The sequence below is a fragment of the Rana temporaria genome, chromosome 11 (assembly GCF_905171775.1).
Source record: "Rana temporaria chromosome 11, aRanTem1.1, whole genome shotgun sequence".
Classification (NCBI taxonomy): domain Eukaryota; kingdom Metazoa; phylum Chordata; class Amphibia; order Anura; family Ranidae; genus Rana; species Rana temporaria.
Genome location: NC_053499.1, coordinates 55765523 through 55792159, shown reverse-complemented (window position 1 = coordinate 55792159; position 26637 = coordinate 55765523). Strand labels below are relative to the sequence as shown.

General features: G+C 44.8%; 1 protein-coding gene across 1 annotated transcript in view; it reads left to right on the top strand.

The window, feature by feature from the left end:
• The window catches only part of LOC120917338 (solute carrier family 22 member 6-like), a 106507-nt gene extending 91965 nt beyond the window's left edge, over window positions 1-14542 (top strand). The window contains exons 9-10 of the mRNA XM_040328560.1: window positions 1545-1748; window positions 13684-14542. Of these exons, the coding sequence (XP_040184494.1) occupies window positions 1545-1748; window positions 13684-13744 (265 nt within the window). The 3' untranslated portion in view covers window positions 13745-14542. The remainder of the gene's footprint in view (window positions 1-1544; window positions 1749-13683) is intronic.
• Window positions 14543-26637: the final 12095 nt, after the last annotated feature.

Genomic DNA, 26637 nt, shown 5'->3' with positions numbered 1-26637 from the left:
TTTTATGGCATTTTGTTTTTTTTACTAGTAATGGCGGCGGTCTGTGATTTTTATTTTGACCATGACATTGCGACGGACAAATCGGAAACTTTTGACACGTTTTTGGGACCATTCACATTTATACAGCGATTAGTGTTATAAAACTTGTAAATGTGACTGGCAGGGAAGGGGTTAACACTAGGGGCGCTGAAGGGGTTAATATGTTCCCTAAAGTGTGTTCCTCTGTACTGGGAACACACATTGGTCTCCTCACCGCTAACAGGACATAGATCTGAGGGCCAGATTCTTATAGAATGCGCGTTGGCGTAGTGTAAGCCATTTACACTACGCCGCCACAACTTCCTGGAGCAAGTGCCGTATTCTCCAAGCACTTGCTCCGTAATTTGCGGTGGCGTAGTGTAATTGGCCCGGCGTATGGCCGCGTAATTCAAAGGGGGCGGCTTGTATTCAAATTAAGCGCGCCCCCGCGCCGATCGAACTGTGCATGCGCCTGGGCGGAAAAATAGCCCAGTGCGCATGCTCTAGCTCACGACGGAAAACGTCAATGACGCCGACGTGAGCGTCATTGACGTAAAGTCGTATTCGCGAACGAGTTAGTAAAACGACGTAACCGACAGAAAAAGACGACGCTGACCCGACGCCATACTTAACATGGCATACGGCCGACTGGCATAAGGTTACCCCTTATATAGCAGGGTTAACCTTACGCTTACGGAAATGACGTTAACGACGACGACGCGGCGCAAATTCGTTCGGGAATCGGCGTATCAGGCTCATTTGCATAGTCAAATGAGAACTGAACGTAAACGCCACCTAGCGGCCAGCGTCAAATTACATCTAAGATCCGACGGTGTAAGTGACTTACACCTGTCGGATCTAGGCCGTATCTATGCGAAAATGATTCTAGGAATAGATACCCGGGGCCAAAAACAGAGATTCGATGGTGTTTCCTGAGATACACCGTCGTATCTCTTCTGAGAATCTGGCCCTGTGTGTTTACACACACAGATCCATGGTCCTGCCGTGATTGCGGGCAATCGCGGGTGCCCAGCGGACATCGCGGCCGCCGGGCACGCGCACCAGGTCCCGAGCAATGCGGCGCCCACCCCCCTAGCCGCCCGGGAAGCCAAGGACTTCATATGACAGAAACACACACATTGTACATTATATAATATTGTAATAGAGTGGGTTTTAGGATTTTACAAGCATTTGATCACACTGGGGATTCCCAACAGGCAGGGAGGTAGAGGGGGAGAGAAGACAGCACATTACATGGTAAGACCTACCCCGAAAATAAGCCCTACTGTGTCTTTTGTTACCAAAATGTATTTAAGACCCAGGCTTATTTTCGGGGAAACACAGTAGTTGGAACAGGCTTTCATCTCAATCTTTAATTGAATGTTATCAGTAACAGGATAAAGAAAATGTAGAACTTTTTTTTGCAGTTCATAGAATAGTGGTTCAGAAACAAGGTTCTATACCTCACCATTAGCTATAGAAAAATCTACGAAATAATAAAATACATAAATTTGGATATTTTGCAGGCAAACAGGGATGGGATTCACCAACATGATGATGAGATTGGGGGCGGTGGTTGCCCCCCTAGTTTTGATGACCAAAACATATGCGCCATTCTTCCTCCTTGTGATTTTGGAACAGTGTTCCATTGTCTGTGGACTGCAATTTTATTGCTACCAGAAACTGTCCAACTGTCCTCTACTGGATACAGTGGATGAAGTAGAAACTAGGTGAGTACAAATAAATGATGTGTCTGCAGTGTCTCTGTAAAATAATGACCTGATCAAACATGCCTCTTTATACCTTGTAATTAATCTTTAGGGCTCTTTCACGCAGGCCACCCAAGCTTGTTCAGCATAATGCCCAGCATATATCCTCCACACAGGCAGCCCAGGAACAATGTATAGTCTGCTATAAACATGATTTTCTGTGCACCGTTGTATCATGTATATGTCAGTGTTGTTGGAAACAAGAGTACAGCGTACTTCTGAGGACAACTGTCTAATGCCTCGTACACACGACCTGTTTTCCCGATGAGAAAACTGACATTTTTTAGATTGGTCAGGAAAACCGTGCATGTGTATGCTCCATAGCAGTTTTTCCGACGAGAAAACTGCCCACAAAAAAAATCGGACCTGCTCTATTTTTTACCATCGTGTTTCCCGTCAGTCTTTTTTTCGTTGCAAAAAACGCTTGTGTGTATGCTTTTCCAAGGGGGGAAAACGTGCATGCTCAGAATCAAGTATGAGACGGGAGCGCTCGTTCTGGTAAAACTAATGTTCGTAATAGAGTTAGCACAGGTCGTGTCTCCCGTCAGTCTTTTTTTCGTTGCAAAAAACGCTCGTGTGTATGCTTTTCTAAGGGGGGAAACGTGCATGCTCAGAATCAAGTATGAGACGGGAGCGCTTGTTCTGGTAAAACTAACGTTCGTAATGGAGATAGCACATTCGTCACGATGTATCGGACTGAAAAGCACAAGGCTGAAAAGCGCGAATCATCTCTCATCAAACTTTTACTAACACAAGGATCAGCAAAAGCAGCCCAAAGGGTGGCGCCATTTGAATGGAACGTCCCCTTTATAGTGCCATCGGACGTGTTGGACATCACTGCGCTTTGGTCGAGTGTTTTTTTGACTGAACCTGTGTGTATGCAAGGCAGGCTTGAGAGGAATCACGCCGAGAAAAACTTTGGGTTTTGGCATGTCAGGAAAAACGGTTGTGTGTACAGGGCCTTAGAGGGGGATTTCCTCCCAAAGGTATAACCTCCTATTGTGCCTCTGGGACATGGAGGTGAAGGAAAACTCCCCCAGTGATACATAAACAGCAATAAACTGGCAGGGATATCAACTCTTCCCTACGCTATAACAAAACATAATCTACGCTATTCTCCACAACCTAGAGACCAATGCTGTATATACACTACAGTAAAACCTTGGATTGTGAGCATAATTCCAGAAACATGCATGTAATCCAAAGCACTTGTATATCAAAGCAAATTTCCCCATAAGAAAAAATGGAAGCTCAAATGATTTGTTCCACAACCATTTATTTATAGGTCCTTCAGTTTATAGTCCATATAAAAAGATCATAGCAATGTGATAGGTTGTGTAACCATAACATGTCCATCCACAAATGGAAGCCTCCAGAAGGGGATTAGAAGCAAAATCCAGCAGGAACTACAGAGTATAAAAGAGAAGAGAGGCGCCTCTAAGTGTAGCAATATGTTGCTAAATGTTGTACCTTCATTAAATGTAACCATATTGCTACACTTAGAGGCTCCTCCCTTCTCTTTTATACTCATTTGTGACATGATGCTACTTGTATATCAAAACATCGCTTGTATATCAAGTCAAAATGTATTAAAAAAATTTGCTTGTCTTGCAAGATGCTCTCAAACCAAGTTACTCTCAAACCAAGGTTTTACTGTATATGAATTTCATCCTGTTCCTGAGCAACCAGCTGAAATTCGCTATGTGGGTGGCCCTGATTGGCAGGTATTTAAAAATAACTGATACACAAACCAAAAAGGTAGTAAATTAAAGATCATTGTTAAGGTTTGCATACACTTTAACCGCTTGCCGACCAGCCAAAGCCATTATACTGCAGCAGGTTGGCACAGCTGCGTGAATTGCCGTAGGTGTGCGTCGGCTGCATTAAGAGCAATAGGGGATTAGATGCCAAAGCCGATGCCTGTGGCTGTCGGCCGCGATGTCTGCCAACCACCCGCAATCGCTTCACAGAGAGCCAGAATGGGGATCTGAGTATATAAATAAACAGGTCCCCATTCTGACAGGGGAGTAGAGAGAGATCTGCTGTTCCTAGTGATCAGGAACAGCAATCTTTCTCCTCCTCCAGTCAGTGTACTCCCCCCACAGTTAGAAACACCTCCCTAGGGGACACTTAATCCCTTGACCGCCCCCTAGTGTTAACCCCTTCCCTGCCAGTGACATTTATACAGTAATCAGTGGCTATTTTTTTAGCTCTGATCGCTGTATAAATGTCACTGGTCCCAAAAAAGTGTCAAAAGTATCCGATCTGTCCGCTGTAATGTCAAGGTCCCGCTAAAAATCACCTCCATTACTAATAAAAACTAAATAAATAAATTTTGTAGACACTATAACTTTTGCGCAAACCAATCAATATACACTTATTACAATTTTTTATCAAAAATATGTAGAAGAATTTATATTGGCCTTAACTGATGAAGAAATTGTTTTTTGGGGATATTTATTATAGCAAAAAGTAATAAAAAAAATTATAGCGCAACAAAAAAATAAAAAAATCGCAGAGGTGATCAAATGCCACCAAAAAAAAGCTCTATTTGTGGGGAAAAAAGGACATCGATTTTGTTTGGGTACAATGTCGCACGACCGTGCAATTGTCAGTTAAAGCGATGCAGTGCCGTATCGCAAAAAATGGCCTGGTCATTAAGGGGGCAAATCCTTCTGGTCATTAAGTGGTTAAAGAAAACATGTACTCTGATCTTCTAGATATAGGGAAGTATGTGCTTCGCACTATGTGAGAGCATGCTGGTGCTTGGTGATTGGCCCAGTGCTGTCACACGAGGGAGGGGAGCAGCCCAGTATAAGCTCCAACTGGAGTGTTTTGGAGCTTACACATAGTTGTCTTTCTTTACTTCTGATTGCTGGGAGCAACTAAAAAATAATTATGTGTTGTTGTGGAGGGTACAATAGTCAATTTGCAGGTTTACTTTAAATGTGAACATTCTAGAACAATGTGCCTTTGAACTTCCTAGAAAAGGTTACTACTTTAGGAGGGACTAGTTCCTTATCACAGTCCCCTCCCTCCTTGCACATCATAGCTCTTACCTGTTCTTGGAGTGTAAATTTATTATCTGTGCTGGCCCAGCTCCCCCACCCCTCCCCACTTCTCAATAGATAACCTTTTATGTAGCCGTGGGAGATGAGGGAAGGGGAATACTAAAGAGTGTCACTTGATTGATGACTCTGGGCCTGCTGGGAGTGCCGAAATCACATCCAAGATGGTGGTGCCGAGCAGCAGTCTCAAACGGATGTCTACACAAGGAAGACATTTGCAGGCAAAAAACATGCATAAAATACGTTAAATTCAGATACTCTATAATCTTAAAGGAAGATTTTTGTTGATACAAATAGTCTGGTGACAGGGCCCCTTTAAGCTCCAAGGGCAGTATGAGACTGCTGTTGCAAATGCAGGTAGTCAGAGAGTTAATTGTAAACCTAAGGTACATGCATCTGCATTTTCATTAGCTTTTGTGTGCGGTTGTTTAATGCATTTTTCATGGGCTTTTTTTTATGCATTTTTCATGGGCTTTTTATGGATGCATTTTTCATGGGCTTTTTATGCATTTTTCATGTGTTTTTAAATACATTTTGTGTGCGTTTTTTCATGCACTCCTATTGAATTTTATGGGGCCAAAAATGCACCAAATGGTGCACCTGCACCTTTTCTCAAGTGCCACTGCAGCACAACACATACAGTAGGTGTGAAAGGACACCTATAGTCATAGCAAGTAATGGAATTCATCTTGTGACCTCAAAAACAATATTGTTGTCCAGATCCATCAATGACGATAATATTTTTGCAAAGATGCAAATTTGGGGAAAATCTTATTACTATTAATTGCTGATTAATCATAGATCAAGATTTTGGAGCTTTTTTCATATTTTCTGCACACCTATTAAAGTTTTACCTCTTGAGATTTTGCAGCATCCCCCCAAGCAGTCATATACTGTACATGAATATTTAGTATAGGAAATGTGACTTGTCCTTACCGTGATTTGCTGAGGAGGAAGAGCAGACTCCCAGGAACGCTGCTTAAATCTGGCAGTCATTTTTCGATCTTCTGAAAAAGATGGCTTACAAATTTTAAAGTTACAGTTCTATGATTTTGGAAAAACAATTGGGCAATAGGCAGGTGTTAGAATATTATTTCAAATTCATAATTCGGCAATTCATAATTTATGGCAAGCTTGCAAAACATATTTTGATTTATGATTAATCATAGTAATTAGGTATGAATTGCTAAAACCTTTCCTTGGTATAACATATTGCTGAACATAGCAGATATTAATGTTTGCCATACAAGGGTCTAAGTCTGGACCGTATGAGGTCATGACGTTCACTTGTAACATATATTTAAGCTTTGCTTTAAAGAGGGCTGAACACATTTGCACCACACACTTACATGACACACTGATACTCACTCACATTTACATCACACTTAAACTAAGACACACTCATTCACACCCTCTTTGAAAGACAACACTGACATACTGACATATTGACTAGGAGAACAGCTGAAGCCAGAAGTCAAACGTCATTTCCTGTTTCTTCCTGCATCACTTTGGAAAATCTCAGAAGACAACATGGCCTGAGGCTGCACACATGCTTTCATAAGCTTGCTACAACACTATCGATCCAATTCCAGATATTTTCATCTACGTTAAACTGAACTTTATACTATTTTTCATTGTGTTTATGATGCCACCTGTGTGACAATAAACTCACACGTTATTTTCAAATCAACCTGACTATGAATGATCTTCATTCAGATACGCCCTTGAAGCTACAAGAATATTAGTTATTAATTTTACATTCTTACAGCAGGATCAGAATCAAAATATTTCTAAGGCCCCGTACACACGACCGAACATGTCTGCTGAAACTGGTCCGCAGACCAGTTTCAGCGGACATGTTCGGTCGTCTGTACGTCCGACCGGACAATTTTCCGGCGGATCGGACAGGTTTCGAGCGGACAAATGTTTCTTAGCATGCTAAGAAACATGTCCGCTGGAAGCCTGTCCGTCGGACATGTATGGTCGTCTGTACAGACTCACCGGACATGTCCACTCGGCCGAAAGCCCTCGAATGCGTCTAAGTGGTTCGACGCATGCGTGGAAGCATTGACCTTCCAGGGTTGCCCACGTCACCGCGTCATCGCGGCCACGTCACCGCGTATCCTGTACGCGGGGATTTTGGTTTGATGGTGTGTACACACATCAGACCAAAATCCGGCAGCGGACATGTCCGATGAAAACGGTTCGGCGGACCGTTTTCATCGGACAGTCCGTCCGTGTGTACGAGGCCTTACTGATAAATATAAAACAGAGTAAAAAATTGTTTTAGGCAAAACAGTGGGGAAATTCAATAAAGCAGTTAAGAATGTGTCTGGGGTAGAGCTTGGGTTTGATACAAACCCAGAAGTTATCGGTCATTGTTGGGCCAATGAGTTGTGAGGCAATGACAGATAACTTTCGGAATAACCTTGGGTTTGAACCGAATCCATGCTCATCGCCAGGGCCGGATTAACAATGGGGCTGATGGAGCTGCAGCTCCAGGCCCCTTTCTCAAGATAGGCCCATTTGCCCAATTAAAAAAAAAAACTGATTTTTTTTTTTTTAAGATCGAATTTGGGGGGTTGTAGAGGTCACAGAAACCCCACATTTGGGGGTAGACATGGGAAGAGCTAAAATATGGGACGGCTATCATTTATGGTTCCGGAGATACGGGCCTGCTTGCACAGCCTGTCAGAAGCTACATTCAGAGCGGCCAATATAAATACAAGCTGACACACTACAGCAGACTGATAGGATCACAGTGCTTATAATAATTATTTGTATATTACTCATGGTAATTAACCCCTTGCCACCCAGGCCAATTCTGACACTTCTCTACTACATGTAAAAATCATCATTTGTTTTTTGCTAGAAAATGACTCTATGGTGGTCTTTGCACTTTTTATGTTGCACGGTATAGAGCTGCACGATTCTGGCTAAAATGAGAATTGCAATTTTTTTGCTTAGAAGATAGATCACGATTCTCTCACGATTGTTGCGGCGTAACATCATCTTTCACATTAAAACAAAACAAAAAAAAAAAATGGGCTAACTTCACTGTTTTGTTTTTATGGTTTTTATTATTCATTGAAGTGGGAAAATGCAGTGTGACATAAGATATTGCAGCAATAGCCATTGTATTCCCTAGAGTCTCTGCTAAAATATATATAATGTTTGGCGTAATTTTCTAGCAAATAATATTACTTTTTAATTTAAGAAACAAGTGTTGGACTTTAAGTGGTTAAATTTAGTTACAATGTTAGTTAGTTACAATGTTTCATTTTGTTTACAAACTTCGCAGACTGCCCAGATTTGTTCTTTACACACAGAAGTGTATCCCTTTGATCTAAGAAGGAAGGTTAATTACAATGTTTCCTGTTAAAAACTTGGCAGACTGCCCAGATATTTTCTTTGCTGAAAGTCTCTCCACTTGTTATATGAAAGAATCAGCAAACTCTGCATTGAAGATCGTCAGGGGGGTTGAATCGAGATCACAATTTTTTTAACGATTAATTGTGCAGCTCTAGCACAGTATTTGCGCAGCAATTTTTCAAACATGTTTTTTTGTAAAAAAAAATTTCATTCATTAAAAAAACAGTTAGTTAAGTTAGCACAATTTTTTTTGGTATCCTAAGCGATGCTTTACATTTTTTTAGGTTACATGTTTAGAGTTACAGAGGAGGTCTAGTACTAGAATTATTGTTCGCGCTCTAACGATCGTGGCGTATGTAATCTGTGTGTATCTGGCTCTGATACTAGCAGTGCCTACCCAGCCACTGACTAGTATCTCTCCCCAGCCTGTCCCCACACACCCTCTCACCTGCTGACCTGTGGATGGGGGAATCACTCCTGCAGTGTTATTGTGTTCTGCCAGTGCGTACAATGATCAGTGTTGCAAACTATAGCTGGCAGCACTGATTGTTTTAAGAAAAAAAAAACAGGCTGGTTGTACTCAAGTTGATTAATAGATTGACTTGTGTAAAACCAGCTAGCCCATACATAGATTGACTATGGCTGGTCTCTGCATAATTGGCGTAATTTCAATCCATGTATGACCCGCTTAACCACTACTCAGTCCCTAAATATCCTTCCACTCCTGTACATAGTGCTCACTGTCATACGTCTCCACACTCCTCTCCTGTACATAGTGCCCACTGTCATACTCTCCACACTTCTCTCCTATACATAGTACCCACTGTCATACCCTACACACCCCCTCTCCTGTACATAGTGCCCACTGTCATACCCTCCACACTCCTCTCCTATACATAGCGCCCACTGTCATACCCTTCACACTCCTCTCCTGTACATAGTGCCTGCTGTCATACACTTCTCTCCTGTACTTAGTGCCCACTGTCGCAACCCTCCACACTCCTCTCCTGTACATACTGCTCACTGTCATACCCTCACACTCCTCTCCTATACATAGTGCGCCACTGTCATACCCTCCACACTCCTCTCCTATACATAGTGTTCACTGTCATACCCTCCAACACTCCTCTCCTATACATAGAGCCCACTATCATACCGTCTACATTCCTCTCCTGTACATACTGCCCACTGTCATACCCTCCACACTCCTCTCCTGTACATACTGCCCCATCATACCCTCCACACTTCTCTCTGGTATGTACTACCCTCTGTCATACCCCTCACTCTTCCTGTACATACTGCCCATTGTCCATACCCTTCACACTCCTCTCCTGTACATAGTGCTTTTTTTCCGTACCCTTTGTACTCCTCTCCTGTACATAGTGCCCACTGTGTAGACCCTCCACATTCCGTCTCCCTCACCTGCACATACTTCCCACTTATATACCGTCCATACTCCTCCCCTATGTCCGCTTACTTACCCACAAAAAACAGTTCTTTAAAATTATACTGAATATCCTCAATGTTACCAGCTCTAGAATGGACACACTTTTGTTAGTTCAACTAAAGGAAATATCAGTTCTCAGTATTTGTTCTGCCCCATTATTAGTACTATCATTTAATTTGTGATTACTACTATGATGTATAGAGGAACATCGGGATCTCAGCTACTCTAAATATAGCACTTGTATAAAAAAGTGGCCCTGAATTTTTTTTTTAAATGTTGGCAACTGTGCACTTAGGCACTGCCCAAGGGCCACCGTCCACCGGGTCAGTAGGGGGCCCCATGAGAGGCTCCTGGGATCCTGTGATAATAAAGCGGTGAGTAAACTTTCCTGACATTACTACTTTTTAGAGGCCCTGGGGTAGGTTATGCCACAACGTACAAGTATGCACAGCATATTAGCACATTAGTGTACACTTCAATTTTCAGACTGAGCCCTCCAGTGCTGCGATGAATCAGGCGGGGCCTGGACACTTCCATCTTCACCCGGTCTTCCTTCTGGGTTCTGTGCCTTTGGTCACTTGCCTTGGCTGGGCTGCGTTCATGTCATTCCCACGCATTTATTTATTATTTATTACACCCCATTCACACCTCCTCGACAAAACGCCCGACGCCGGCCGCTCGTGCCGCTGGAGGGGTGAATTCCCATTGCTGTCTATGAGATGGTTCACATCTCATAGAGGCCGTACACCTGCGGCATGAAAAAAAGTCCCGGACCCTTTTTTTCAGGCGGCATTGATGTTCGGCCATACAAAGCAATAGGAAGGATTTGTAAAAAAAAGTTACACTATTCGCGGCAAAATACGCCGCGTACGCGGCGTTACTTGTCGCGGAGGTGTGAATGCAGCCTAAAAGGCCCCACCAAAATCCTCAGCACCAGGCCCATGATGTTCTTAATCTGGCCCTGCTCATCGCTAGCTGCGACAAACTCAAAATTAATTTCTGCTAATTTGTAGATATGGGCCCGGATTCAGATACATTGGTGTATCTTTTGGCAGGCGTAACGTATCTCAGATACGTTACGCCGCCGGAAAATAGGGAGCAAGTTCCGTATTCAGAAAGAACTTGCTCCCTATGTTACGGCGACGTAACGTCTGTGGTCCAGCGTAAGCCCGCCTAATTCAAATGGGGATGATGTGGGCGTGTTTTATCTAAATGAATGGTGACCCCACGTATTTTACGTTTTTTTATGAACGGTGCATGCGCCGTTCGTGAAAGAATCCCAGTGCGCATGCTCGAAATTACGCCGCAAATCGTCATTGCTTTAGACGTGAACGTAACTTACGTACAGCCCTATTCGCGAACGACTTACGCAAACAACGTAAAATTTTCAAAACTCAACGCGGGAACGACGTCCATACTTAACATAGGATACCCCTCATATAGCAGGGGTAACTTTACACCGGAAAAAGCCGAACGTAAACAACGTAAAAAAATGCACCGGGCGGACGTACGTTTCTGAATCGGCGTATCTACCTAATTAGCATATTCATTGCGTAAATGTACGGAAGCGCCACCTAGCGGCCAGCGTAAATATGCAGCCTAAGATACGCCGGTGTAAGACACTTACGCCGGTCGGATCTTAGGGAAATCTATGCGTAACTGATTCTATGAATCAGTCGCATAGATACGACAACACAACTCAGAGTTACGATGGCGTATCTCCTTTCTGAATCCGGGCCAAGGAAATTAAGGTAAATAAGATCAACTCCAATAAGTGTACAGAGAAAGGTCAGGGTTCGATTTTTAAATAGTTGCATTCATCCAGCTTGGACCAATGTAAGTATACTGTATAAGTCCCATACCCGTGGGATCCGTGTGGAAACTAGAAACCACAAAAGAAGGTACTGCTACTACAGTTATTGCCGTTACGATCTAGGTCCCAGTGCGAGCAGATGTCCTGTTGTTTACTGAACACAGGTTTTTGTTGGCCTTTGTTCAGGTGCCATTCAGAAAACACGGAGGTTGAGTAACTAAAACTGGAGAGTGCAACATCTGGTGGGGCTGTACATGATAGCCAAGCAGCTTCTAACTTCAGCTGGTTCAATTAAGCTTTGTCAAAAAAAAAAAAAAAAATGGAAGCTGATTGGTTTCTATGCAGAGTTGTATCAAATTTTACACTCTACAGTTTTAGTTAAAGAGGAAGTGAACCCTCTGAAAGTTTTCCTAAAAAAAAAAACCTTGCAAGAGAAAGGCATAATGAGCTAGTATGCATAGCATACTAGCTCATTATGAATTACTTACCCAGATCGAAAACCCCCACAGTAACCCTCGTTCCTCTCCTCCGCCATGACTTCCGGGTATCGCTGCTCTGGCGCTGTGACTGGCCGGAGCAGCAATGACGTTACTCCCGTGCATGTGTGTGGGAGTCGTCAGGGACGGCGCGGTCCCATTCATTAACGGCATGCTCATTGCGCCTGCGCGCCGTAGACATCGGTGCAGGTTTTTCTGCAAATATCTCCTTAACCGTGTAGGTTTAGGAGATATTTCTTGCACCTACAAGTAAGCCTTAATCTAGGCTTACCTGTAGGGCTAAGTGGTCTGTAAGGCCTCGTACACATGATCGGTTAAACAGAGGACAACGGTCTGATGGACCGTTTTCATCGGTCAAAACCGATCGTGTGTGGGCCCCAAAGGTTATTAAACCATCGGTTAAAAAAAAGCCAACTTGCTTTAAATTTAACCGATGGATTCCTAACCGATGGAAAAAAAATTATCATTAGTAGGCACAACCATCGATTAAAAATCCATGCATGCTCAGAATCAAATTGACGCATGCTTGGAAGCATTGAACTTAGTTTTTTCCAGCACGTCGTTGTGTTTTACGTCACCGCGTTCTGACATGATCGTTTTTATAACCGATGGTGTGTAGGCGCGTCGGACCATCAGTCAGCTTCATCGGTTAACCGATGAAAATGGTCCATTCTCATCGGATGGACTGATCGTATGTACGCGGCATAAGGGTTTACAAGCTCTTTAATCAACCTCACTGTGTATTTTCTGAATGAATTCAAAGTGTTTCCTGATTGGAGATAAGAAGATTGTAATGTCACTGCCCCTCTACCTTGTCCAATCAGAGAACTCTTTTCATTTATTGAAAAATGCAGTGTTTCCTGAATGGTGTCCATTCTAAGTGAGCAACCTTCTGTGTTCACAATGCAGCAGAGCAGCCACTCGGCACGGGACATGGAAGGCAGCGGCAAACGCTGTAGTTGCAGTGCCTACTACTGTTTCCAGCTTCCACGAGGATTCCACAGGATCCAAGCTGGATCAATGTAGCTACTGTGTTTCCCCGAAAATAAGACCGGGTCTTATATTAATTTTGGCTACAAAAATCACACTAGGGCTTATTTTCAGGGGATGTCTTATTTCTTTACGGTATGTACAATAATCTACATTTATTCAAATACAGTCATGTCATCATGATAATCTTGTGGTTGTAACCCCAAAAAGAAAAAATATATATCCTGATCCTTTAAAGCATGATAGCCAGCACAGTGACCCGCCGTAGCTCTTCTCCACTCTGAGCACTGCAGAGGAAGGGACCACTGACGTTGGATAGGAGAAGATCTCCGGCCGGTCACGTGAGCGCCCAGCGGCACTGTAAGTAAGGTATTTTCCAAAACAAAGTTACAAAAAGGAGACACACTGCACATTATATAATCTTTTTACAAAACGAATTACGTTCGTTCTTACAATGACTTTAACTAAGGTTTATTTTCGGGGTAGGGCTTATATTGCAGCCATCCCCAAAAATAACGCTAGGTTTTATTTTCGGGGTAGGGCTTATTTTCGGGGAAACAGGGTATATAAAAATACCAGGAATCCAGTAATAATAATAATAATATGCTTCAATAATTTTAAAATAAACTATAATAAGTAAAGTCGTTTTCATGTTATGTTCGTGCAACTCTATTAAACATATGCTATGTCTGCTTTTATTTTTCTTCAGAGGCAAGAATGCTACCCGTAAAAATCTTGATACAGAATCGGTATATGGTACCAAGCTCTAGAAGACATTTAATTCATATGACAATGTTAAATTGTGCAATGTAGCAGCAGTGGGTTCCCTCATACCGTAGTCTATACCTGTTTCACAATATCATGGTTAAATATTCATTAAGACACCGGACACCGGAATTAAGACATCAGATGTACCCTCCAGTTCAGTTTCTTTAACCTGCTGACATTTCTATATATAGGTTTTCAGAACTGCAACATAAAACTATAACTACTAGTACATTTGTCTTTTTACATGATCATGGTAATGTGTCTCAGACTTGTAGGAACTGTTTTTTTTATAATGTATGTATCTCCTACATGATGGTAAAATATTCTATCTTCCAAACACAGTCTTTTGAATAGCTATTGGATTGTTACATAAACCATACACATAAGATAAATATGTAGGCAATGCGTCATTGCTGACCTCCTTCTGAAAATGCTTGTGTTGGATATCCTCTCGGCAATGAGGGTCATCTGCCCAAGGCTGTGGATTGGATGAAGTCATCAGTTGCTAAGCAGAACTAAACATGTGAGCTGTCAATCTAGTGGCCCGATATTTGCAGTCTTATCCCTTTACAATATTAAAGTGCCAAGATACCACTCTCCAAAAATAGCCATTCTGTTCTGTTGGGATCCTGGGTCTGGAAGTTGACAATGACTTCATCAACCTGCCTTTTGGCACAGAGTGATCCACCCTTTTCAGCCCTCCATCCCTCAGTCTGGTTCCAGGAGATGAAGGCTGTGGCAGAGTGTAACCAACAGAAACCATGGGGTGGATTTACTTATTAAACCTGCAGAGTTCAAAATCTGGAACGGCTGTGCATAAAAACCAATCGGTTTCCAGGGTTTTTGTCAGCTTAAAGCGGGGTTCCAACCACAATTAGCATTTTTTAAATGTATGTCCTTTCATCATGTGTTTTTATAATATAAATCCGGTCACTTACTATTTTACAATCCGCCGCCGCTCCGCATTGTTATTAAAAAAAGATAGTTTATAAAACTATGTCCACACCGTTGTCATTTTGCTTGTGGGCATTGTGAAGCCCACAAGCACTAAGGGCCAGATTCACAGCTGAGATACTCCGTCGTATCTCTCAGAGTATCTATGCGACTGATTCATAGAATCAGTTACGCATAGATAGCCCTAAGATCCGACAGGTGTAATTGTTTTACACTGTCGGATCTTAGGATGCAGTACCGCGGCCGCCGCTGGGGGGAGTTCGCGTCGTAAACCAGTGTCGGGTATGCAAATTAGGAGTTACGGCGATCCACGACGGTTTTTCACGTTCGCTACGTCGCTGCTAGTCTAGTTTCCCGTCACAAATTTAGTCGTCGTTTTGGGTGCCCTAACTTTACACAGCAGTATAAAGTATGGCCGTCGTTCCAGCGTCGAAATGTAAAAATTCACGTCGTTTGCTTAAGACGTCCAGGAATACGGAAGTACGCTACGCACGTCGCCGTTCGAAAAAATGACGTCACTTCGCGCAAAGCACGGCGGGAATTTCGAAACGGAGCATGCGCAGTAGGTCCGGCGCGGGAGCGTGCCTAATTTAAATGGAGGCCACCAGTGTAGGTTTTCATTGCAAGTGCTTTGTGAATCAGGCACTTGCGATGAAAACTTGCGGCGGTGTAACGTATCTACGATACGTTACGCCGCCACTAGTCTACGTGAATCTGGCCCTTACTTCCTGGAAGTCTTGGATGGGGAGTGATAATTGGACAGCGCACTGCATCCTGGGAAATGATGACACACATTTCTCAGGAGCATTAGAGGGAGATGATGTCAGAATCCTAGGTAATTCCAAAGGCAGATTTTGTGGGACTGCATAGCAACAGGCATTTCCAGATGAGTAAAAAAATATATATTTTTTTTTTTATTTTATTTTTTAGGTCTAATGAGCACAATAATGAAAAAACATTTTTGGGATGGAAACTCCACTTTAATTTAACAATTTGAAGTTAGAAGCTTATCGGCTGCCATGCACAGATGCACCAAATTTTGCACTCTCCAATTTTAGTAAATCAACCCCCATGTACTTAACCACTTCAGCCCCGGACCATTTGTCTGGTTAAAGACCGGGCCACTTTTTGTGATTCAGTACTGACAATTGCAAGGTCGTGTGACTTGGCTCCCAAAAAAAATTGACGTCCCACAAATAGAGCTTTCTTTTGGTGGTACTTGATCACCTCTGTGGTTTTTATTTTTTGCACTATAACCAAAAAAAGAGCGACAATTTTGAAAAAAAAACAATAATTTTTACTTTTTGCTATAATAAATATCCCCAAAAAATATATAAAAAAATATATTTTTTCTCAGTTTAGGCCGATACGTATTCTTCTACATATTTTTGGTAAAAAAAATCGCAATAAGCGTTTACTGATTGGTTTACGCAAAATATATAGCGTCTACAAAATAGGGCATAGTTTTATGGCATTTTTATTAATATTTTTTTTTATAATGGCGGCGATCAGCGATTTTTATCGTGACTGCGACATTATGGCGGATACATCGGACACTTTTGACACCATTTTTGGACCATTGTCATTTTTACAGCGATCAGTGCTATAAAAATGCACCGATTACTGTAAAAATGACACTGGCAGTGAAGGGGTTAACCTGTAGGGGCGCTGAAGGGGTTAAGTGTGTCCTAGGGAGTGCTTGTAACTGTTAGGGGGCGTGGCTTGTCGTGACACATCACTGATCGTTGTTCCCGATGACAGGGAACACAATTAGTGACAGTGTCACCTAGGCAGAACAGGAAGATGTTGTGTTTACACTAACATCTCCCTGTTCTTCAGCTCTGTGATCCGATCGTGGGATACAGGCAGGCGATCGAGTTCGCGGGTCCCACGGGCACGGTCACGAAGCTCACGGCAGGGTCGCGAGCGACCACGCGGCTCGCAAATTAAAGGGGATATACCTGTACGCCCATTTGCGCAGCCGTGCCATTCTGTCGATGTACATCGTCGTGCGACGGTCTGGAACCGGTTAACGTTGTTCTAAAGACAGAAGGATATTTCTCTTAAAGTGGTTGTAAACCCTTAGGCCCCTTTCACATGTGCGGACCGTATATCCGCATTTTCATCCATCTGTTTGCGGATGAAAACGGGACATACATTGGTCCCAATGCGATTGCGGGTGTCAGCGGATGAACATCCGCTGACACCCGTAATCACCCGCCTCCGCAAAGCTCCGATTTTGCGGACGGAAGAAAATCCTATTTTTTCTTCTGTCTGCGGATCGGATGAACACGGACACACAGTCCGTGTTTATCTGATCCCCCCATAGGGGAGAGCGGAGAAAAGACAGGGCAGTCCCTTCACAGTGTGCGGGGACCGCCCTGTCAGCCGACGGCTCAGCGGGGATTTTACGGAGGATCCGCGCTGAGCTGACAGACACATTACTGATCCGCCCCGTGTGAAAGGGCCCTTACATATACCCGGTGAAGTGACAAGCCTCAGGTGATATACTGAGATTAATCAAATCCTCCTACATAAGTTGTACCTGTTTATCTGCCGCCCTTTCTTCTCTACATCTGTTCAAAGTGCTGAATTTACAAAGCATGTCTGAGAATTCAGAAAAAAGGGGGTGGAGAGTTGAAATTACACTCTGCAAAGCTCAGTGTGGAGAGCTCTGAGAGCTGATTGGAGGGAAGGGAAACACTTCCCCTTCACACAGCTCAGAGGAATAGAGCTAAGGCTGTAAATCAGCTGGAGATCCATCCCCTGTCACCATTAATGTTGACAAAAAAAGAACATTCTAAGAATATTCTGCTGAGAATTTTCATACAAAACATTAATGTGAAATTCAACTTGTGTATGCCCAGCTTTAGTTAGTTAGGATCATTATCCATGGATTAAAAAATGTAAAACAAATTCACCTTTTTTATTTTTCCTAAACATCTTCAAGATTTACAACAAATATTTTGCAGCAATCCCCTCAAGCGGTGATGTACATAAATATTCAGCATATGACACTTAATTTGTCATTACTGGGTTAACAAAACAAATGAGTTCAGTCCTTAGCCAAACTAGCATTTCTAGTTCTATTCTTGCTGTAAATAAAAATGGAAAATGTAGTATTCTCATTGTTGGTAGGAAAAATGTACCTGCAGGGTCCTACATTTCACCTACTGGGCCAGGATTCTATATCAATTAGTTAAAGCGGAGGTTCACCCTAAAAAAAAATTCTAACATTACATTGAGCTGACTTCTGACACTGACAGTATGCTGATCTTTTGTTTTTTCCGTACATACCGTTTTATCACTATTTTCCACCCCAGCTTCCGGGTAGTGAATCCCGCGGGAGTGGGCATTCCTATTCACAGGCTAAGTGATTGACAAAAGCTTCCCACCGGCGCATACGGCCGCGTCACGAGTTGCCGAAAGAAGCCGATCGTCGGTGCGCAGGCGCCGTATAGCGCCGTATAGAGCCGACTCGCAGTCCGGCTGAGATTTCATTCCACAATATACCAATAAGCTCCTTGGCAAACCTGAGAACCAAAATAATTGTCCACATATAATTCAAGTTGGAGGTGAAGAAAGGGGGCTATGTGAGTGCCAGCACCCCAGTCTCTCCATGGCCCTAGTCCCCACTCTGTGGCTTGGGGGAAAAGGGTGGGAGATTTGGCACTTGATAGAAGTAATCTCTAGCAGTTTTTTGTTAAAGCTTTGTCTCATGAAGCATACCCCCATTTTTCGACATCTCTGGTCTCTTCTAGCATGTCTGCAGTTTCTGAGCATCTCTTGTAGCTTGTTTGCAGTCTCTGACCAACTCTTGTAACTTGTTTGCTGTCTCTGATCATCTGTTGTAGCTTGTCTGCAGTCTCTGACCATCTCTTGTAGCATGTCTGCATTCTCTGACCATCTCTTGTAGCATGTCTGCAGTCTCTGACCATCTCTTGTAGCATGTCTGCATTCTCTGACCATCTCTTGTAGCATGTCTGCAGTCTCTGCCCATCTCTTGTAGCATCTCTGCATTCTCTGACCATCTCTTGTAGCATGTCTGCATTCTCTGCCCATCTCTTGTAGCATGTCTGCATTCTCTGACCATCTCTTGTAGCATGTCTGCAGTCTCTGACCATCTCTTGTAGCATGTCTGCAATCTCTGGCCATCTCTTGTAGCATGTCTGTAGTCTCTGACCATCTGTTGTAGCTTGTCTGCGGTCTCTGCCCATCTCCTGTTGCAGTCTGCAGCCCCGGACAGCTTCTGTAGCATCATATAAGCTGAGTATTATGTGTGGCCCTGTGGTGATAACAGCAAATGTGGATGCAGTTGTTTTTTGTTTTGTTTTTTTGCAAAAAAGGTAGACTTGGGGCCAGATTCTCGTAGATCGGCTTATCTTTGTGTGGGCGTAACGTATCCTATTTACGTTACGCCTCCGCAACTTAGACCGGCGTAAGCCCGCCTAATTCAAATGTGGAACAGGGGGGGTGTTTTATGTAAATAACTTGTGACCCGATGTGATTGACGTTTTTCACGAATGGCGCATGCGCCGTCCGTGGAATATCCCAGTGTGCATTGCTCCAAAGTACGCCGCAAGGACGTATTGGTTTTGACGTGAACGTAAATGACATCCAGCCCCATTCACGGACGATTTACGCAAACGTAGTAAAAATTTCAAAATTAGACGCGGGAACGACGTCCATACTTAACATTGGTACGCCGCATGTACGCCTCATATAGCAGGGGTAACTTTACGCCGGGAAAAGCCTAACGTAAACGGCGTATCTGTACTGCGTCGGCCGGGCGTACGTTCGTGAATTCGCGTATCTAGCTGATTTACATATTTCTAGGCGTAAATCAGCGTACACGCCCCTAGCGGACAGTGTAAATATGCAGTTAAGATCCGACGGCGTAAGAGACTTACGCCGGTCGGATCTAATATAAATCTATGCTTAACTGATTCTAAGAATCAGGCGCATAGATACGACCGCTCAGACTCAGAGATACGACGGCGTATCTGAAGAGAATCTGGGCCTTGGTCTTTAGAGATGCACCTAGAACAGACCTGAAATGAAAATGCTGTGTTTTAATTAATGTTTATGATGTTTGCTGTTTATAGATGATTACATTTGTATCAGAAACTGTGATAATGTTTCAATAAAATCATACTGCATAGTGATGTACACTGGTGGTTTAATATTGTTATTGCCATAATGGTTACAAATGTGTTTAGCATCAATGTATTACTGTACATGTAAGTTACAGTGTTACAATGTACTGTCAATTTTGCCCAGAGAATAAAGTTTCAGAAAGTGCAAACAGGCAAGAGGAAAACAAGCAGATTATAGGGCCTATCTATAAACTAAGGGCTTGTTTACACCTGCATGTAAAAAGTGATCCATGGTGGATTGCTTTTCAGAGCCGGTTCACACAGGGGCGACCCGTCAGGCGACTCAGCCACCTGACAAGTCGCGCTCCGCTCTGTTCAATGGAACCGTTCTAATAGGAGCGACTCAAGTCGCTCCGACTTAGAAAAAGGTTCTAGTACAACTTTGGGGGTGACTCGGGGCGACTTGCATTGATTTCAATACAAAAGTAATTTTGCAAGTCGCCTCTGAAGTCATCTTGAGATCGCCTTGACAAGTCGCCCTCAGGCCTCGTACAGACGAGCGGACATGTCCGATGAAAACGGTCCGCGGACCGTTTTCATCGGACATGTCTGCTAGCAGATTTTGGTCTGATGGTTGTACACACCATCAAACCAAAATCCCTGCGGACAGACGACGCGGTGACGAGCGCAAACCCGGAAGTTCAATGCTTCCACGCATGTGTCGAATCACTTGTCCGATGAGTCGTACTGACCGTCGGACATGTCCGACGGACAGGCTTCCAGCGGACATGTTTCTTAGCATGCTAAGAAACATTTGTCCGCTGGAAACCTGTCCGCTAGGCCGGAAAACTGTCCGGTCGGCCCTACACACGGTCGGACATGTCCGCGGAAACTGGTCCGACGGACCAGTTTCAGCGGACATGTTCGGTCATGTGTACGAGGCCTCAAAGTCGTGCCGCCCCTGTGTGAACCGGGTCTCACAGACAGGCATTCAAGAGATGATACTGCCTCCACCTGCATGCCTGTTTTCTTTTTTGACAGTAGAATGGGCTTTTTGAATGGGAACACTGGGCCACAACTACAAGCTGCAAAAATGCTATGTTTGACACAAACTGTGGAAAACTTTTCCAATTTTTTTTGGTAAAAAGGCCTCTTCTTCTTCTTCTTCTTCTTCTTCTTCTTCTTCTTCTTCTTCTTCTTCTTCTTCTTCTTCTTCTTCTTTACAAAATGCAGCTATCGCTACACAGTGTTTATCTTTGCAGCACCCTCTTTAGGGAAATTGAAGCCCTGAGGAATGAAGATTTGGAAACCATCGAAATGCAATGAAAACCAACTTTAAAAATAAAATAAAAAGTCTTGTTTGACAATTACAATACAGAAGAACGATTCAGGTGGAAACATGCATACATATAAATTTATGGCGTTAACAGTTGTTGGTCAGACATCGCAGGTTGTTATTAGGAGCATATGGAATAATTATAAAAATATTGCGCTGTACACATAAATAAACAATAGCAGCCAGCACTACAATCTTTACAAAAATGGTGTGAATGAATAGAGTGAAGCAGCACTAGGAATCAAATGTTGAGTATTGACATATCAACATACTGTGATATCCAAAATAAATTGTGATTAGCATATACAAAAAAATCTAATGCCCCGTACACACGATCGGAAATTCCGACAGCAAAAGTCCGATGTGAACTTTTGAACGGAAATTTTGACCGTGTGTATGCTCCATTGGACTTTTGCTGTCGGAATTTCCTCCAACAAAAGATTGAGAACTGGTTCTCCAATTTTCCAACGGAAAAAATTCCTATCGTGTATACGAGGCATAACACCATCATCTGATTAATAGTGTCTCTAAATAAAGTGCACTGTGCAAATTGTAAATAAACATTGGTAGTATAGTCCTATTGGTGATTAAAATTCATTAGTATATGTTGATGGGAGGGAATCCAGGAGTGTAGGACTAAAGGAGTCACCGCCGTGTACACATCCACCACCCAGGGGAGATTATATACGCTTACCAGAAGGTAGCATCGATCATGTGATATCAAAGCTCTGAATTGCGAGTGGTGCAATTCCTCCTCCTCAGCTGAGCCACCTCAGGCAACCTCGACCCGGCATGTAAGAATATGGATCAGGATGGAAATGTCCCAGATGGTAAAAAACTCCTTCCACCACAGAACCGTTTGGTAGGTTTATGGTTAACAGCATCCATAAAAAAAACAACAGAAAGCCTCTACATAATGAAAAAAACATATGGTTACGGGTTTATTTAGAATTAAAAGGCTTTACATAGATTCCAAGATGTATTGCATCAAGCATTAAAATCTCCTCTGTGATCACAAAAGCATAAAATTCAAAAAGGCACAATGACATGGAAAGGACTCATCAAACCCGATGTGTTTCGTCTACAAAGACTTCAACTGGGGTAGTTGCAGAAGGAGATGGAGGAATGGCACCACTGGCTATTCAAAGCTTTGATATCACATGCCTGATTGATGCTACCTTCTGGTAAGCGTATATATTATCTTCTCCCCTGGGTGGTGGATGCACACGGCAGTGACTCCTTAAGTCTTTTAGAAAAACGAGCGCTGCAAGTCCCTATTTGGAGCTGTCTTCAGGCCGGTCTCCTGGCCAATTACACGGCGCGGCGCCGGGCCGCTCGCGCATGCGCAGTGCCGCGCCGCTAGCGCTCGCGCATGCGCAGTGGGTGCCCGGCCGTGAAGCCGAAAGCTGTCACGGCCGGGTGCCCACACTGAAGATGAAGACGCCGGCCGGGGAGGGGGGGAGAGGAGCGGAGCCCCGGCCGGCGCGTCGCTGGAGCGCTGGAGCAGGTAAGTGCCTGTTTATTAAAAGCCAGCAGCTACACTTTTTGTTGCTGCTGACTTTTAATAAACATACAAATGGCTGGAACTCCCCTTTAATATTTGGCTGAGAATCCATTGGGACTGACATTAAGGAAATCTTTCTTTCACAATATTTTTATTGAATAAAGACAAACTCACAAAACAGCGAACAGACGCCGGGACCAGTGGCAGAAAGTAATTTGAAAATGATAACAAATATATCACAGATAAGTAGGCCTCTTCTATAGTTTAGACAGTAAATACCGGTATAAATATAAAGGAAAGGTAACCAGGTGAGGATGTCCTGGTACCATCACGGTCTGTAGGGACACAACAAACCATGGTACTCCCTATAATGAAAGCCTAGAAAGTACACCAAACAAGTGCTATTTCAAGAATCATCATACAACAAATATTATATGATACCCAGGGCAGGACTTAGGGTGGTGGGGGCCCCTGGGCTTGAGTGTTGAGGGGGCCCCCTGGAGCCAAGAATTGGGGGGGATCGAAGTTGTTGAGGGGGGGGGGGCGGGGGGGGGCGCATTAAAGTTGTTGAGTCGGGGGAGGGGGGGGGGGGGGGGGGGGTGGGGGGGGGGGGGGGGGGGGGGGGGGGGGGAGGGGCGCATTAAAGTTGTTGAGCGGGGGGGGGCCATTAAGGTTTGAGCGGGGGGGGGGTGCCTCTCACCTGTGCACAGAATGTGTCGGCTCTCTTCCCTTCAGCAGGGGGGGGGGGTTTTGCAGTTGTTGAGCGGGGGGGGAGTGCCTCTCACCTGTGCCGACAGCCAGGGCCACATACTGTCATTAGCCCAGCTGTCGGCTTTTTCTTCCTTCAGCAGAACACGGTGCCTCCACACACCGCTTCGGTTTCTGCATGCTTCCGTGCTGCCGTCCACTTGCAGGTGCGGGAAAAGTTAACCCTTTCGCGGACTGTGGGAAGAAGCTGTCTTATCCCGCAGACTCTGTGCGTGTTGGGAGGTATGGGGGGTGCAGGCCGCATCAGGAATTTGGGGCCCCTTACATAGCTTAGGCATGGGCCACCCTGGAGCAGAGAACCCGGGGGGGGGGGGTTGGCTGCCGTCTGAAATTTTAGAAGCGGGGGGGCCTTTACAAAAAAAAGAAGAAATAAAGAAAGAAACATATATATATATTGTACAGGACACCGGGGGGGGGTCTGGACGGTGCTATACGGCACCACTGTTTGGACTATGGTCCATTTAAATAGAGGTAGAAGGTTCAGGGGGGTCCTACCAAAAGTAGGTGAAAAGTTCCAGGCAGGCGCTAATTCAGAGAGGACTTGGCTTGCAGTCTTCTCTATCTTAATAAAGTAGTTTGGGGCCTGGAATTTTGGAGGCTCCAAAGTGTTATTTGGGTGGGATGGAGCCTCCACTCCTAAACCCTGGAAGCCAGCGCACAAGGGGTTAAAATCTCTCAGACAACCACCCATTAAAGCAGGAAGTGATGCTGGAGGGAGGTGAGTGAGTTGGGAGAGTGCACCTGTGAGGACAAGATGGAAGTCTGCTAGCTGCTCAGAGAGGACTTCTGAGTAGTTTGGAAGTGAAGCTGTGTCTGCAGGAAGGTCCTGGAGGACTTCTTACTAAAAACGTATGTGCCTTTCTTTGGTTGTTTTTCTGAAGAAAGACTTTTTTCATTTATGCTGGAAACAAGCAGGACTTTTGTTGTGACGTTTTGGATGCTGAAGAAAAGCTTTATTTTGTTTTGTTTGGTCACCAATAAAGACCCTTTGCTTTACTGACACGTTTTACGCACTTGTCCTCGCGGAGCTTAAAGACCCCCAAAGTTCACAACTGGTGGTCGAATGCGGGCAAAGTGCATTTGCAGGCGCAAAAACCGTTTAAAAACTGACATTTAAAGAGACAGTATACTTATGGCAAGTCTTGGGTGAAGTCTGCCCAGGCGTTACAACAGCAGACAAAGGCATGAGAGGTCGTTAAGGCTTTGGCACAAGCCACTGTGACCCAGCAGCAAGCCACTGTGGCCCACAGCATGCGTCAGCAGAGTCAAAACCGTCGCCATGAGGAAGCGAGGGCTCAGCAGCAGCAGGCCCTGGGCACAGGCTATAGCCTGCGCAGCAGGAAAATACACGGCTGCTATCTGCCCGCCCAGTTTTACGGCCCAGCAGGAGTCCACTCAAGCTCAGGGTGCTGCCTTGCAGGAGGCCTACAGCAGCTGCTCAGGGACAAGATGCAAGCGGTCGTTGCCACTAGCAACCCAGTGTCTGTGAGGCCAGCCATTTTTTGCAAAAACTAACGCCCAGCGATGACGTGGAACCTTTCTCACCACCTTTGAAAGGATAGCAGAGAAGAGGGGTGGCCCCGGGACCAATGGGCTGGCATTATCTCCCCTTTTCCTCACTGGTGACCTCCCGCAAAAAGGCCTATTTTGACCTCCCAGCTGAGCACATCAGGGACTATGAGCGTCTAAAATAACCGAGATCCTGGCCCGCCTGGGAGTGACCACAGCCTCCGGGCTCAAAAGGGGTGCATCGCTGCGGTACAAACCTGACCAACCCCCCAGGTCCCAAATGCATGAACTAATTTAGTTGGTTTAAAAATGGCTGCAGCCAGAAAAGTTGTCAGGTCCACAATGGTGGAACGAGTGGTGATGGACCGGTACCTACGTCCCTACAAGATGACCTACAGCGCTGGGTAAGCCATGGAAACCCTACTAATGCTGACCAGCTGTCGAGCTGTTGAACGGTATACCGTGGTGGAGGACCTGCTTGGGCCTACCAAGCCGTCGAGAACCCACGCCAAGGACACCCAGACCAGTCACCAACCTGAGGAGAGAAGCCATGGCAGATGTTGGCGTCCGCAGGTTTACACCATCTGCCCTAGAACCACGGGAGGGTCCGGTTCCTGTACCAAAGATGGGAGACATACAATGTTGGCGATGTCGGTCCTGGGGCATACCCTGGCACAATGCCCACTGCAGGAGGAGCCGATGGATGCGGAACTGGCGGAGGAAGCTCCTTCTAATGTGCGAAGTGTGTGACCACTCATCTTGACCTGCTGGCAGGACGGTTTGAGTGCGAAGTGTGGGTGAACCACCTTCCTGCCAGGGCTCTACTGGACTCCGCAGCATGGTCACACTCGTACATGCCAGGGTGCTTGGAGGATAGGGCCCGTAACTAAGACTCTACGGGTAGTATGTATCCATGGGGACATCCAAGGAGTTACCCCCTGGTCCCGGTAACTGTGTCCTATGGCCATACCTCGGTTACCCAGGAGGTTGGGGTGGTAAAAAGCTTGATACATGACATCATAGTGGGGCGGGACTGTCCACTATTTTTGAACTATGGGACCAGGTACAGACGGGTCTGCCAGGAGAACTGGGGACACTGAGCTTGGAAGGGACAGAGTCCGGGGGATCCGGGCCTGAAACCTCCACAACACACCCCTCTAATGTGGAAATACCTGTTGGTGATAATGACGTTGCAGAGAATCTTAGTTCTAATAATAGTGGTCCTGTGTCAGGTCTCAAAACCGAGTTGAACTCTGAGGGGGGGGGGAGTCTCCCCATTACAAGTCATGCTGGGGGAGGATGACGAGGAGCTCTCCCCGATTGAGGGAGGGTGAGGGGAAACATCCCCAAGGCCAGTGCATCCAGACCTGGATGTACCCAGGGGTGCGTTTGGCACCGCCCAGTTACAGGATCCTACCTTAGTGAACGCTCGAGAGCAGGTTTCTGTCATTGTGGGGTTTCACAAATACCAGGTGCAGATCAGAGGTTTCCTCATTTTTGCGTTTTGAAGGGGGACCTAGTCTATCGTGTGGCTGAGAGCCGAGGGGAACCCATAGAGCAGTTGCTGGGTCCCTCAACCGTATAGGCGGATGCTCCTTGATCTAGCCCACAAACGACGCACTGGGAGGACACCTGGGGGCGGAGAAAACGGAGGCCAGGATAACCGATCGGTTTTTACTGGCCAGGGGTGAAGGCTGAGGTTAAAAGATATTGTGAGTCTTGTCCTGT